Source organism: Branchiostoma lanceolatum, chromosome 15 (genome assembly GCF_035083965.1).
Source record: "Branchiostoma lanceolatum isolate klBraLanc5 chromosome 15, klBraLanc5.hap2, whole genome shotgun sequence".
Lineage (NCBI taxonomy): Eukaryota > Metazoa > Chordata > Leptocardii > Amphioxiformes > Branchiostomatidae > Branchiostoma > Branchiostoma lanceolatum.
Genome location: NC_089736.1, coordinates 2,785,237 through 2,800,908, shown reverse-complemented (window position 1 = coordinate 2,800,908; position 15,672 = coordinate 2,785,237). Strand labels below are relative to the sequence as shown.

At 41.9% G+C, this 15,672-nt stretch overlaps 1 protein-coding gene and 1 long non-coding RNA gene across 2 annotated transcripts in view; both read left to right on the top strand.

Annotated features, from left to right (window-relative positions):
* Positions 1–505: 505 nt before the first annotated feature.
* On the top strand, positions 506–3,266 carry LOC136421029 (putative ankyrin repeat protein RF_0381). Its single transcript, XM_066408174.1, has 3 exons — positions 506–1,775; positions 2,136–2,297; positions 2,650–3,266. Exons 1-3 carry the CDS (start codon positions 506–508, stop codon positions 3,003–3,005), a joined length of 1,788 nt encoding a protein of 595 aa, XP_066264271.1. The 3' UTR covers positions 3,006–3,266.
* A 1,105-nt stretch (positions 3,267–4,371) lies between these two features.
* Positions 4,372–15,672, top strand: part of LOC136420952 (uncharacterized) — a 70,819-nt gene continuing 59,518 nt past the window's right edge. The window contains exon 1 of the long non-coding RNA XR_010753364.1: positions 4,372–4,456. This is a non-coding gene — a long non-coding RNA (uncharacterized lncRNA). The remainder of the gene's footprint in view (positions 4,457–15,672) is intronic.

Genomic DNA, 15,672 nt, shown 5'->3' with positions numbered 1-15,672 from the left:
CTAAATAAGGAGAACGCATCTGGGCCTAGTGGGGAGGGGGAAGGGTTAGGTTCCTTATTGTTATAACACTGCAGGCGCCAAGAGATCTATATAACAGTTAAACCCAAATACTTCTGTTCATTTATCGATTTTTAAAGAATATTACAAAGTGACTTGTGTTTGCCATTTTGTGATTTCAAGGGTAGAAGCTGTCCTTTCCGTTTTTGAGACCAAAGCCACCCAGTTCACTGAATCATGAAAGCAATGAGTTTAAGACATACGTAATTGGCAAAATTGGCTCTGTAAGTTGACAAGATAATTAGTTTCCTTCACTCACTGTGATAAACATGTGTGCTTTCAGGCTAGCTATCTAAGTGGTCTTTCTAGTACCATTGTTATCTTGCCCTTCAAATTGGACAAGCTCATTTCTCATGAAGGCCACAATGAAAGCGAACACAGTCACAATGTAGCAAACAAATATCATACTTCTTCCCATCATTATTCAGCTGACAGAACACCAGACGACATGAGTTTCCTCACAACACCACTCGACAACAATGACGATTGTTGCTCCAAGCTCGACAGTGGAGCAGCCGTCTCTACTGTCGACGAATTTGTCGGTACTCAACTCCACCGAGCCGCAGAAAAAGGACAGTGTGACACTCTTGCCGCCTTACTTAACGGTGGCGCTGACATTAACGTGCAGGACTGGCTAGGAAGAACAGCGCTTCACTGTGCTTCAGAAAATGGCCACTGTGCTGCTATAGAGTTGTTGTTAAACGGCGGTGCAGACATCGGTGCGACGGACAATAAAAAACGCACCTTACTCCACTGTGCTTCAGAGAACGGGCACTGTCAAGCGATCCAGATGCTGATAAAAAGAGGCGTCGAAATTGACGCTAAGGGCGAGAAAGACTGTACAGCGCTTCACTGCGCCTCGAAGACGGGAAATCATGCTGCTGTTGACTTCTTGTTAAAAAACGGCGCAGATATCTGTGCGACTGACGAGGACGGTTGTACTGCGCTTCACTATGCCGCCGAAGAGGGGCGCTGCTCTGTTCTAGAGTTGTTACTTGAACAAGGCGCGGACATAGCCAAGAAACAGCGCAAGCACGAGTGGACGGCGCTACATTGTGCCGCTAGAAAAGGGCACTGCGAAGCTGTAAGCCTCCTCCTAGACAAAGGCGCGAAGGTGGACGAAAAAGACAAGAACAACAGGACTGCGCTTCTCCTGTCCGCGCACAGGCGCCCGCTCGCCATGCGGCTGCTGTTGGAAAGAGGCGCGAGCGTTAACCAGAAGGGAAACTTTGGGCAAACCGCGCTCCATCTATCCGCGTTGACAGGCTGCTGCGAGGCTATAATCCTACTGCTAGACCACGGCGCAGACGTAAGCGTGAAAGACAGCAAGGACTGGGCGGCAATCGACTTCGCAGCCATGAACGGCCACACCGCTGCAATACACCTCCTGTCCGCCAGGGGCGCTGATCTGAACACCTTCAACAAGGCGATGCTTCACCACGCGGCGTACGGGGGCTACTGTGACGTCATCAACCTGTTACTAGACAGGGGTGCCGACGTCAACGGGAGAGAGAACGGGAACTTGACGCCTCTCCACGACGCGGCAACGTCAGGCCATCACGACGCCATTCACCTTCTGCTTGAGCGAGGCGCGGATCTGGAAGCGAAGGACGACTCGAACATCACGCCGCTTGCCCTGGCGTCTTTAACGGACGCTGTCGACGCTTTCAAGTTGCTGTTGTCACGCGGCGCCGACGTCAACGTCAAGAGCGTCGAAGGTTTGTTTGTCTATCTATCTATTACGTTGATGAAGGTTAGACATCCAGGTAATAAGATACGCCAAAAATAATTACTCGAGCAACTGGATAAGATTTTGAAACAGTCAGACGTTTCAGATCTTTAGTCACTGGCGAAAGATAGCGGATGCTATCTGAAACGTCTGACTGTTTGAAAATCTTATCCAGTTGCTTGAGTAATTATTTTTGGCGTATCTATCTATCTATCAATCTATCTATTGATCTCTCTCTCTATCCATCTATCTATCCATCTATCTATCCATCTATCTATCCATCTATCTATCCATCTTCTCTATATATAACAGCATAATAACATAATAACATTTATTTTTTTCCATGAAGGAGTCGCGCCGTTGCACCATGCTTCAGCGTACGGGTCTTTTAACTACGTGGTTTGGCTGCTATCGAGAGGAGCGCATGTGAACGCACAGGACAACCTGGGTTTCACCCCGCTGCACTACGGCGTTAAGGACTGGGGCATAGTCGAGAGGCTTCTCCGTAAAGGTACGGTATTTTTGTGAAGACAAAATGACATCCATTTTGCATACTAGAATACTTTTACATAAATTCACAACTTATACACAAAAACATTATATAACACACACACAAACGGGAAACTGACGCATGAAACCCTAGAAAAGAACTGATACATATAACTTAAAAAACGGAAGTGATAGAAAACGTTTTATCTGTACCTCAACGTAGCTATGTACTACAGTATGAAATTACGAAAGGGATTCTTTCATTCTTTCACATTTTCTTTCTTTCTCATTTATCTCTTTCCTTCTTTCCTTCCTTCCTTTATCAATCAACCTACCTGGCATAACATATCCCTCCATCCATCCCTCTCTTCCAGATGCGGATGTGGATAAGAAAACGGCCCAGGGTCGCACGGCTCTACACCACGCCGCCCACCCCTGCATAGACAGCGTGGAGACCGTCGAACTCTTACTCCTAGCGGGCGCGAACAGCGAGGCAGCCGACGAACGCGGCAAGAAGCCGATAGATCTCGCAGAAAAGGACAGTAAAGTCAAACTCATACTGTCGAATCACAGAAATTGTTACCCCAATCTCCAGCGACTGTGTCGGATGTGGATCCGGTCGTTGTTTGGGAGAGGCGGTGAGGACAAAATTAACGCCCTCCCCCTTCCACAATCTGTTAAAGACTACTTACTATTCAAGGGGAACAGAATGGTTAGCACACACGTCTGATTATATGCATTGGATTTTTGTGAATCTCATGTCACAGTGTATATGATCCATTGCTTTTAATATTCAAGTTAATTCAGTTTGAGTCATCTACGATAAGGTCCAAGTCATTTCGTACACCCATTTATCAGTAATGTTTCATGTTGTGTTTGTTTTGTTGGATGGTTGGTTCGTCATATTTAGACGAGAATTTATAATATTTACTTACGGTAATGGTGATGAGGATGACGATAAACTATTTTGTACATTCATGCTCTATTGTGCTAGGTATATGCAGACATATTGTGAAAGAACTTCTGATAGTAATCTAAGGCATGGGTTCTAAAACAGCACAGGTTCGGCTTCTTCTCGTTTCTCTGTGACGCTTAGAATATAGATTGAGATGGGCCTGTGAACGTTATAACATAGAATGGTATATCATGTTGAAAGTTGTAAGCTGGGAACAATTGGTCAGCTGTACGCAATGTAATGGTGGCGACCTATCTCTTGTTTCTCTCCTAGGTTCCTATTCATTTGTATAGTTGTGTGGTAATGAAATCAAATATCCGATTTTAACTATTGTGATTTACTGCTATTTTCGTCTTATAACGTTACCCTACACAGTGTTGCTAAGGCAAGAAGCAAAGAAATAAAGATCAATGTTATTTTGAAGGTAACATGTTACCTTCTTAATTCTGGCTTGATTCAAAAGTTTTGTTTAGAAAAATTGTGTATTATTGTTATATGTGCCATACATTCAGTTTTTAGGTGGTTTTATGTTTTTCATATGAAAAATCAATAAAAACATTTTTTTAAAGAAATAAAGATAACGTTATATTGTTGGTCGTAAGGCAACATGCATTAGATTCACATTTAATGTAATGTGACCGTCTTTGGGTACGCGACGGATTTATAAGAGTTGACGTTAAAGGAAACCCAAGCAATATCGATAGGTCCAAAAATCGTATTTTGAAAGTCAATTCATTTAGTCATTTCTATACATGATTAGTTCAACACTATCACAATGTATAGCAACGTCAATGATGCAAAAATACGGCGTCGTTGTGATGTGAGTGAGAAGTCACTGAAAATCGTGGCCGGAGTTTTTGTAGGCTCGCGAAACTAAGGGGATCATCGTTCGGCACATTTTGTGCGGTTTTGAAATGCTCAAAGTTTTAACTTATTACGCAAATGTGCTAAACAGTGTTAGTAAATGTCACTACCACAAAGATTTCAGCATTTTTTTTTACCCTAGTATTACTTTAGTTGCCTTTAACTGTTGTTCTGAAAAAGAAAACCAGCTGATTATAATTTCCACGGGAAGCAAGTTCAGCACCAAGGACAGCAGCTATCACCCAGCATGCACCGCGTGGCGGGAGTTCCGAAACAGAAAAACATGGCGGCTGTCGGTGTCAACAAAGGAACATTCTCGGTAAAATTCATCCTTGGTGGACATTTTGCGTCCGAGTTGGAAGGTGAGTTCCCTCATATTGTGTTCTCTATGCTTTTGTGATCGTTTTGGATGGTGCAGTGTCCGAATGAAGCGTGATTTGAAGGCAAAACGAGCGAGTATTTCTCGAGCGGTATGTCCCCCTCTCCCATATAGCACACGTGTGTTTGTTTACTAACTGTTGGTACCCACACCGCCACGAACACAGGCATATTCATTTTCAGTTGATGATTTCCATTTTATAGATATCTACCTACCTACCTACCTAGTCCCTTGACCTCCAGGTCGTTGGGGGGGGGGGGACAAGGTAGTAAGGAAGATGGACATCTGCCTTGGAATTCTACTCTACCCTACTCTACTCATCTGTTTCCAGCTTCGTCTGTTTCTTGCGGCTGAGTCAGCCTTTCGGCCAGGCCAAGGGACGTCCACTCTGGGATGTTGTCCATCATGCTATGATATCAACAACCTACAATGTAAATCATATCTTTATGCAGATGCTCTTGACAGGATGTTCCTGTCAATAAGACCTTTGTTACTATTGACAGGATGTTCCTGATCATATAATAAAGATAATGATTACTCAACTAGTGGATTTTAAAAGTTGTTTGAATTAGAAAATATACTGTAAACCAAATTGAATATGTTGTACACATGAATATAGTACAGTGTATTTTATATGACAATTATGATGATATATACTATAGACTTCCTGAAGGAAAGAGGAAGGAGGTAAGAAGGAGGTAAGGAACAAAAAATTGTTATTTAATGCTGCGAATAGCTCAACTGAATTCTGATGAATAGACTTTAACCTAGTATGAGTACGTAAACTCATTTTTCAGTCATGAGTCTTTGAATTAGTCTGGCATGAACGAAAGTAGATTTTAAAGTTACTTGTACGACCTTATAAGGGATTGCTGCTATCTTACATTGACCATATTCTGTAAATGCTTTTAAGTTCGCGTGGTTTTTATTTCGCGGAAGGGAGAAAATGGAGTGTTCGCGGTGGTTTTAAGTTTGCGTATTAAACAATAGTAGACAAGGGGGGAAGGAAGGGCAAAAACATTTGCGCCGTTTTAAGGTCGCGGCAAAAAGCTTACCGCAAAAACCGCGAACATAAAACCATTGCAAACATTTCTGCATTTACAGTACCTGGGTAATCAATATTTGCTCCCACCACAAAGCCAATTTGTTCAATCAATATGATTATCTCTTGCAGGAAGGACTAAACATGTTGGCTGTAATAATGCAGGCAAACTAAGGTATGTACCACTTCCAGTCACTTTACTCTTGCTGTTTCCCCTAACCTATAGCATTGTTTCTTTCCACTTTTTGTTTATTTGTTAATTTATATTTCGTACATGTAATTGCACTTGCAGTCTAGTTTGATCATCAAAGAAGCCAATACTGAACATCCAGAGATTGTGTTAAATGTGATAAAGGCAAATTTTTATTACATGTAGTTTCATATTCAAAAGCTTTGTTTTCTTTTTGCATTCCAATGTTCATCATCATAGGCCCAACAAGTTTTAAGATTTACGCACAAGTTTTCAGAGTAAGGGGCTGTTTATGAGGAGCTTTGGGCTGCTCAAGTGGAGTTTTCCGACCAGAAAACGCTACTTGAGTGGCCTAGGCTAGGGTTCTACGTGCACGACTCCAAGTCGGCTCAAAATCATGTGTGCAAATCAGGCCATAGTTCTTTAAATCCTATCACAGACTGCATCATCACTAATACCACAGGGAAAGTACATGTTAATGATGACAACCTCTACAGACTCCAAATGTTATGCAAGCACGTGAAAAAAAGGTGGGCAAGAATAAACAAAGTGTCAAACAAGACTTTTATTTCTGTAGTCACAATGACACAGAATGACACAGAATTCTACAGAAAAAATTGAATAATACTAATGCCACATCTCTATTCATGCCTATCACAGAGTCATGGAAGTTTACATTATTTCCCATTTTCAGTATATTAAGCATCACAGTGGATAACAAAATGTCTTTCATTTTGAAATCAGGCAAAAATCAATGCAAAAACTGTAGATTGCAGTAATCATAGCCGTATGATACAAAGTGTCAAGTTTGAAGTTTTGGTCTAATCATTGACCTTCAGCACTTCACTGAAGTAACCGTTTAACACCACAATCTCTATTGGTTACAGAGTTAGGCAGCTGGGAGAAGGTTAAGATATACAAAATATAATCAAACATTGGTAGACCTAACAGTGAGATTTCTGGTCAGAAGAAATGACTCAGTGATACATTCTAAGTTGAATACTGAATAGGTGTTGAAATGATGGGTGTTGAAATAACAATGTCTAAACCTTGGTTAAATTCATACTTGATTGATCTGATTGGCTGTCTTGAACTTTTTATGGTCAAGCATTGTCCTTGTTGTAGTTGTACACATGAAAAGACAGAAAAAACAACAACTAAAAACTATACTCTTAACACAGACACAAGAGACATAACAAAGTATAGAGGAAAACCTTTTACATAGATCTACATGAATGATCAAAACAGCAAACACTAGACTAAGTACCAATCCTGCTACAGTTTAAAATTTTAAAACAAAATTATGGTTTGATAAGTTGTCATAGTTTTGTAGATAGCTGGGCTGTCCCCAGGACTCGTCCCTCCATCCCGGGACGGAAATTTGCTTGTTCGAAAGGACAAAATTTTTCCATGTTCGTCCCAAAATCTGAACTTTCTTCGATGAAATCGAAATGGATGAAAATGTATCTTCGTAAGCTTAAAATGACGAATTTAACAAGGAAAATTCAACATATTGGCACCCAAACAATAAGTGGGACAGAAAAAAATTAAAAGCCGGAGACAGCCATGCTACTATAAACCGATCCCTCATACTGTCAAATATGGAACGCTTTACGAAATTTGTGGTATCCTCCTGCATTGGCCATTTGTCTACAATTATTCAATACGAAGGCTTTTCACTAATTTTCAGCACCAATGACAGGGAAACACAGGTTTTTATCATTAAAAGCTATGCCAAGTTATGTTCATTTGATAATCAAAAGGAAAGAAAGTTTCCATTCGAATTCTGTTGACATTCTATATATCATGTACACTGAACCTACCAGCAAGGAAAATGAAAAAGAAATTGGTGTTTGAAGTCCCAAAGGTCAAAGCCAAGGAGTGGTTTTAGTGAATTAATTCTCGGGAGTGGTACTTACTCAGACTTGTTCTCTGTATTTATTTACCAGGCCCAGGCCCTAGATGTTTGTTACTTAGTGCTATGTACTAAGTCTTGAATCAGATATAATCATTAGAAATCTCATACAATTTGAATTAGATTTCAAACCAATTTGTCATCTTATTGGTCCAACAAGAGAAAAGTCTGTACCCTGATACAGTCAAATTTGTACTACTGACCACCTCTACTTAAGGACCACCTGGCCATTGATATACAGTCAAACCTGCTCAAGCTACCACCTGGTCAATGTGATCACCTTTTGCTGGTCCCTTGGATAATTTTACCATTGACACAAGAAGAAAGAATTCTGTCTGACCACCTGTCGACATAGACCAGATTTTATCGGTCCCCTGAGTGGTCCTCTTTCGCTAGTTTTCTCCGTACACAGTTTCAGGACTGAATGTAGTCAGATTCAAGTTTTCCTCCCAGCCCCTGCTTTTATTTTGTCTTCTTGCTAAGTTTGTACTTAGAGAAGCATTTTTTTTAAAATATTAACCAAGAAATTAAAATGGTGTGGCCTTAGTATTGCATACCAGATAAACTGACTCATGGCATAACACACCAGGTTTGCACTGAACAGTACAAGCTGCATATCTGGACAGATTTATTTGATACACTCACACCGGGAAGGACCCCTACTGTTTTCAGGATCTTTTACATGCGCAAGGTGTAGCTCTCTGGCATTACGCAACCACAATGCCACTAATATTTGGGAAAGATGGTTACAAAGTCATACACTTTGGACACAACAAGCTGCCCCTCCCCACCTGCAGCAACATGCTGAGGACTCTTGATTTTGGCCACGGTGCAGACATGATCTCCCTCAGCTGTGAACATCTCCAGCCGACTGTTCCAACTGTCAGCCACAATGATGTGGCCCAAACTTTCCACACAGATTCCCGAGGGATGATGAAGATTCCCCGCTCCACTACCTCGACTGCCAAAACTGGAAAGGTAGACTCCATTCTTGTTGTACTTTAAAACACGATGGTTCACCATGTCTGCGATTAAGATGTTCCCTTTCTTGTCCACAGTTACAGACTGTGGCATCTGTCCTTCTTCTGTCGACGCAAACCTGCTCATGTTGCATGTTCGTGTCTCTTGTTCAGTCAGTGCGTGAGTAGGGCTAAACCACACGGCCTCTGCATGTGGTATCATACCCACAGTAGGATATATTGGCAATTCAAATGTACCAGAATATCGTGCTATTGTCAGTATGATTTTGTCAGAAAGTTTGTCCATGGCAATCCCATGGAGTCTAAATCTGCCATTGCATTGAAACTTGGCAAGGACATGGCCCTCTTTGCTGTACTGAATTACGGCATTTTCATAAAGAAATTTTCTATATCTGCCGTGCAAAACGACCCACAGGGAATCGTTGCGGTCTGCGAAGATGTCCTGTGGTTCCCAGTCTCCTGTCAGGAAACTGCGGAGGAAAATACCCTCCATACTGAAGACCTGGATCCGTTTGTTGCGCACATCGGTCACAAATATCTCGTTAGCCAATGACACGGTCAGTCCTCTTGCAGTCTTAAACAGGCCAGGTCCTTTTCCTTTCCCACCAAACATGATTCTTCCTGTGCTCCCTGCGGGTAAAGCATATGATATAGTCAGCATTCCCGCCAGCCCAGGTTGCATCCATAATCATAATGGGGGGGGTTAGCTGTTAAATCACAGATTGAAGTTCTAAAGAGAGGATCTTAATCTCTCTGAATCTCTGAATTGCTGTTGTGCACCCAAAATTCTCTCTGTGCACCTAGATTTTTAGGTTAGGTGCACTGGCCATGGTGCACCTATTCTCAAAAATGTATTTGGCCTTTCAGTCTGTTTTGTTACATGCATGCACTCCTTCATAAAGAATGAAATATGAGCAAGAGCTTACAAGATTAATACTGTATGCAGCACAATTACAGACTCCTATTCTAAGTAGTATTTTGGAACACACAACAAGAGGGCCTTCATAACCTGCAGTTTGATCTTGAAAAGTCACATTCCAATCCTGGAATGCTGTAAGGTTCTAGAAACATAACCCTACCATTGATTCGCAATAATTCTTTTCGGTGATGTGTTAAGTAAATTTCCCTACTTCAGATACTGAATAGTAGAGAGAAATTCATATTTCTTACAGCCTTCGATAAACCAACTCTGAAGTAGATACTTGTACCCACCTTCACAGTGGTATGTTACCTCCAAGTACTTCTTGGTGTACGGACAGGGGTCTCCAAAGGTATGAATTGTTACTTGCATATTGCACTTCGGTGAGCCCTGGCATCTATGCCTTACAGCGGTATGGGGGCTGACCGAGTTTGGCCTGTTCCAGGAGACAAGATCATACAAGATGACTTAGACTTCATTGGCTTCTCGCAGTCTTATTATATTACATTGAAACTGTTTGGATTTACATGTACTGTAGAAATTAAAATGCATCAACAAGAGGCCATTATAATGATAGTCTCAATGGAAACTGATGCAAAACAGAGAAGAACAGAACAGTTTTGAATGACAATTATACCATGCATTACCCTATGGTAACCATTATATTAGCACAAACTCTTTTCACAACAGAAACGAGTATTTAGTTTCTAAATTATTATCAGCCATATTAGGAGGGTAATGATACCATCAAGCTTCTAGAGCATCATTTGTTTGTATGTTTTTATTGCATAATAACCCGGTTAACCACCTCACGGCTTATGTTAGCACACCAGGTTTGTACTGAACAGTACAAGCTGCAAGTCCAGACAGATCTATTTGATCCGCTCACACCGGGAAGGACACCTACTCTTTTTGATAAGTGTGGTGGGTTCTTTTGCGTGCTCGGGGTGTTGCTCTCCTCAAACATGGGACCTCCATTTAACATCCTATCCAAGGGACGTCCCTAACCCTTAGTCTAACTCATTTACACCAGAGTGAAGTGAGGAAAGTCGTGTAAAGTGCCTTTCCAAAGGGCACAACGTCAAAGTTGAAGTTAGTTAAAATCCTCCCACACCATTAATGATGTATAGGGCGGTGCCCACCTCCCTTTCATAGCCCTGGGCCACACTGTAATCACTGTAGCAGGGGGCTAGTCCACTGGCAGTGAAGTGTGTTTAACTTCCATACTGTTTCAGAAGTATGCACCATTTTCATAAAGTCTTTGGTATGACTCAATGCGCCTCTTGTCCAGAGGTGTTCTACCTGGGGCTTGAACCCCAGTCCTTCTGGTCCAAGTTATTTGAACCAGATGTGGTGAAAAACAGAAGCGCAGACCACTACACCACAGGGACACCCCCCACAACGTCAAAGGGGACCCCATATTTGAACCCAGTAGCTCTGGGTTCTTGGCCAATTTTCACCCTGCCACTGCGCCATCGGGACACTATGGTGCTTTTACCTGTCATCGTTTTTTTGACAATTGATGTTACACTTCCGCGAAAGCCAGCCACAGCGACAGAGATTTCTGGTCCTCCGGCCATAGAAGGCTTCGTTGATTACAAGCAGCTTGTCCGCTGCACAAGACAGCCGCATGGTCTCCCCTTCACAAGCTGTTTCTGTATCATAATGTGTGATAGTATCATAATCATAATAACCTTTGCCAAGAAAGTTGCATTTTCGGGTGCGTGTTTCTTTGTGGATAGTATAACATGAGAAATCGTTAATGGATATTTTATGTGCTATTAGGTGTTGGCAAGGTGAAGAAATGATTCCCTCATGGGTCCCCTAATAATGCTACTTACTTTTGTGGATGGGTGAGTTCGTACTATCAGTTTTGCAAAGGTTGAGTGGCTTGCCATCAGTGCTCCGAAGGATGGGTGGGTCATGGATGCTATGGTGGATTGTGGATGGTGGATTACTAGTACCATCGATGCCCTCAATGATGGTTTTGTTGGTACCGTGAGAGCTTGTGGTGACAGCTATAGTGCTAGTGGTACTGGATGGCTCTGCTACATTGGAGCCTTGCATATTTTTCGAGCTAGCCTGTAACAAACAGCAACAAAAACAATCTGTTGGAAGAACTTACAAGATGAAATAATGCTTCCAGTCCCCAATTGGAATAAGAACTTCTGAAATCATAAAACAAATTGCTAAACTTTCACTGAACTGCTGTCCTGTTGAAGCCTGTTCTGATGAAGACTTTTGAATAAAAGGTCGAAACCGGTAAATCGTTGTGTCTCAGCCGTCATCCTTCTGACGCCCATTCAACTATGCTGTCCTGTGGAAGCCGTGTTCCTTCAGGCCCTTGGCGATTTCTTTGTACACCTCCTGGTTCTGAGGAATACCATCAAGTTTCTCGCGCACAAGTTTCCACATTAGACCAGTTATTAGAACTCAACTTGGGGGCCATAGCAAGATGTTACAATTAAAAAAACGTTTTATTCAGAACCATTGCAGACTACCTCGCGAGGAGGTTGAGAATAAAACGGAACGAAACCATTACGGAGCGTTCATGGTCACAAGTAGAACTGTTTATTTTGCTGAAACAATTTGAACCGTTTCACTTTTTCAATATAAATCATGAACGGGGCCATAAAGTAGTCCTGTTCAGCGTCCAGTATTCTGACTGTCAGTAAAGTCACGTGTCTGTAACTCTCGTGAGTTTACGTTCAAAAGTGATTGGTCATTATTGATCCTGAAGAAGGCAACAGTGGTCGTTGAAAATTTGATCCTTGAATACCTTTAGTGTTGGAAGAAAGTTAAGCATTGTATTATGATTACTACCGACACAGATGAGCTTCCATGGTAAGAACTTCTGAAGGTAGACCTATTACAACAAGCTGCTACGGGGCCCAAACCTACACCATGTCTTGATTACGTCACAAGCTATCTGCCACCAAAACATCAAGACCATAGCACATCCAGGTCAAAAGATACATAAATGGAATTTCTGCTGCAGTACCAAGGTCACATACCAGGGGGCTCAAAATCAACCTTGGACTTCGGCTTCACAACACCCGCCCACATACCAAATATCAGCATGATCCATCTAGAGGTTCTGGAGTTATGCTGTCTACAGTAGTGCGGAAACACAAACATACACACATACACACACACACAGACACACACACACACACACAGACACACACACAAACACAGACACACACAGACACACACAGACACACACACACACAGACACATACACACACACACATACATACACACACACACACACACAGACACACACACCCAAAACTATATCTCCATTTTTCATGGAGATAATCATTGCCTGGCTCCTGTTATTTCCCTGAGGAAGGGGGCAGATGGTCCAGCAAAATGTCAGCAGGTAAATCGTGTCAGAAGAAACTATTCATGGTTGATGACCTTACCCTTTGAATGTCTGGGTTGCTTCCATAGACTGCTGTGAGTAGTCCAATGGCGATTGCTGGAATCACAAGGAGTAGAAAAAACACCCAAGCTGCGATGCAGTAACATCGATACCCTGCAGAACAGCCTGTTCGATAGTCCAATTAGTTAAACCATTGAAAAGCTGAAACAAACTGTAAGAATTTTTTCCACATACATGTAATCTCTTTTTCTGGCAATCTCATTCAGGACTCAAAATAAACCTGTGTGCAAGCTGCAATTTGCAAGGGAAAGAAAGTTAAAGATTGCCACAGTCACTTACGAAATGTATGAACAATTAAACTTTCCTCATTAATTATGCAAATTAGAAACTGATTTGCATAAGAAGTATTCAATCATGTACATCATCACTCAAGCTATCTACTTACCAAAAATCATTACCATCCATCAAGCCCTTCTTCAGTTATTCCCTTTCAAAGTCAGACACAAAACCTGCTCCTGCAGTTCCAAAAAAGCCACTAGGGGGCCCAATCCTAAACCACTTACTCGCTGTCCAAAGAGCTATCTACCACTCAAAAATCAGTTCCATAGCATGTCCAGAACACGAGATATCAAAACAGGAAGTTCCGCTGCAGTATCGTAAGAAGCCGCTAGGTGGCCCAAAATCTAATCGTTTTCAGGTCTCATCAAAACCTACCAACATACCAAATATCAAAAAATCCATCAAGGCATTCTTGAGTTATGCTGGTCCACTACACACACACAAACAAACCCACCCACAAATTAATGCTTACCCTCTGCATAACCTTCTCGGCAAAGGTGAAAAAGCCACTATATAGGGGGCCCAATCCTATACCACTTACTCGCTGTCCAAAGAGCTATCTACCACTAAATAATCAGGACCATAGCATGTCCAGAACAGGAGATATCAAAACAGGAAGTTCCGTTGCAGTACCGTAACAAGTCACTAGGCAACCCAAAATCTAATCATTTCCAGGTCTCATCTAGACCTACCCACATACCAAATATCAAGACAATTCATTAAAGCCTTCTCATTATGCTGCCCTTCTACGTACGCACATACATACAAACGCTACCCAAAACATAACCTTCTTGGCGAAGTTAAAAATGTAAGTCAGATGGCAAAGTCTGTACTTTGAAGGTAAACACAATTTCTGAATGTTGTCAAGTTTTCCTCCCTGTTTTTATCTTGTCAGTTTATTGCTCGGAATGTTTACTAGAGAATATCCAATGGCATTTTAAGTAAGAAAAATTGCTGTCAGAAGTTTCCAAAATGTATCATTAGGTAAGAGTACCTTGTGCTTGTTGGTCACCATTTGCTCCAATGTACTGTAGATTTGGATGAAGTTCTGCTGGGTTTAGAGGAGTCTGAAGCTTGCGTTCTCCCGTGTCTTTCCTGGAGTCGTCTGAAGCCTGTTGGCGAACGTTTGTTCCGTACATCGGGTTTGGGAATTGTTTGTTGTTTGGATCCCGAGGCTCCTGTGCATCAGGGTCGCTGCCTGTTTTGCCGGTGTCACCAAGCCCTGTTGTTTGTGGTGCCTTTGAAGCTGCTGTGCTGAGATATGTTTCGTGATCACACATGTCTGCAACAGCGTAAGGTTCAATGTCAATGTCTTCAGAGAGTTCATCTTGCCAGGTCTGATTTTTAGCATCGTCTTCTTTGGTGTCTGGTTGAGGTCTGTTAGCATTTCTCTTGGTGTTGAAATCCATAGTAACTGTACTTCCTGCTTGCTTGGGTTTAGCTTCTTCTGTGTTTCCAATAGTGTTAGGATCTAATTCCTCATTTTCCTCCGAGGCAGTGTACATGGCGGAGTCTTTAGCTTCAGTTTTATCAGATATCAAATATACGTCAGCGACTTCTGAGGAGGGGATGTCATCATTGTCAGCTACGTACGCAGCCTCTTCCTCCAACACATCATGTCCTTGAATACCAAGAGAGCCTTTAACACAGGCTGATGTTCTTTTTGAATCTGCAGTGTTTTCTGCATACAGTACGTTTACATGTACATCATCGGATTGTAGCTTATCTTCATTTTGTGATGGGCTTGTCAACCCCTCTGGCTCCACATGGTTTGTAAGATTGTTTTCTCCAGTGGTTGACTGGTCCATTGTGTCTATTGAAAAAGCCAGGATGAGAGAGTTCTTAATGTCATTTTGTCCAAATGCCAGAACTCAAAATATCCCCCTACAATTTGTAGGGAAAAGTACAAGATTGCAAGTAGAAATGATAATTGCATATAGACGTATATCTGTATCTGTGTAGCCAGGACAACCGCCCTTCAGCGTAACACACCAGCTTCACAGGCACGCGGCGCGGCAGCAGCTGGTTATATTACACTAAACGGCCTGTCACACTTAACTTTTGGACATCTGACTGCAACCGTTCCTTAAAGCAGTATTTAGTGAAGAGTTTGTTCCTACAGTATTTGATGACAACGAGTTCCATTCTACTATAATCATAATCATTTAAGGTTCTCTGGAAATACGAAATATGTATACTGTCATGTAGCAACTTGCAACTTGTCAGACTTGGTATCATGAATCACAGATTGGCCATGTGACACCAAGTAGCAGCTGATACATGTACTTAAGCCTAAATCAATAGTACCTAGCTGTAAGAGTAGTAAGCGCTATATCTCATGATAAAATTGATATCCAGGAACATTATGCAGTGACTTGGCTAACTTGTAAACTTATACCTTTTGCAAATTCTCAGTCTGAAAATAT

Bases quoted from the DNA above. Each gene is read 5' to 3' on its own strand.
- LOC136421029 (XM_066408174.1), top strand. From the start codon at position 506: ATGAGTTTCCTCACAACACCACTCGACAACAATGACGATTGTTGCTCC. The intron at 1,776-2,135 runs GTTTGTTTGTCT...TTTTCCATGAAG, and splicing joins CAACGTCAAGAGCGTCGAAG to GAGTCGCGCCGTTGCACCAT. The intron at 2,298-2,649 runs GTACGGTATTTT...CCTCTCTTCCAG, and splicing joins CGAGAGGCTTCTCCGTAAAG to ATGCGGATGTGGATAAGAAA.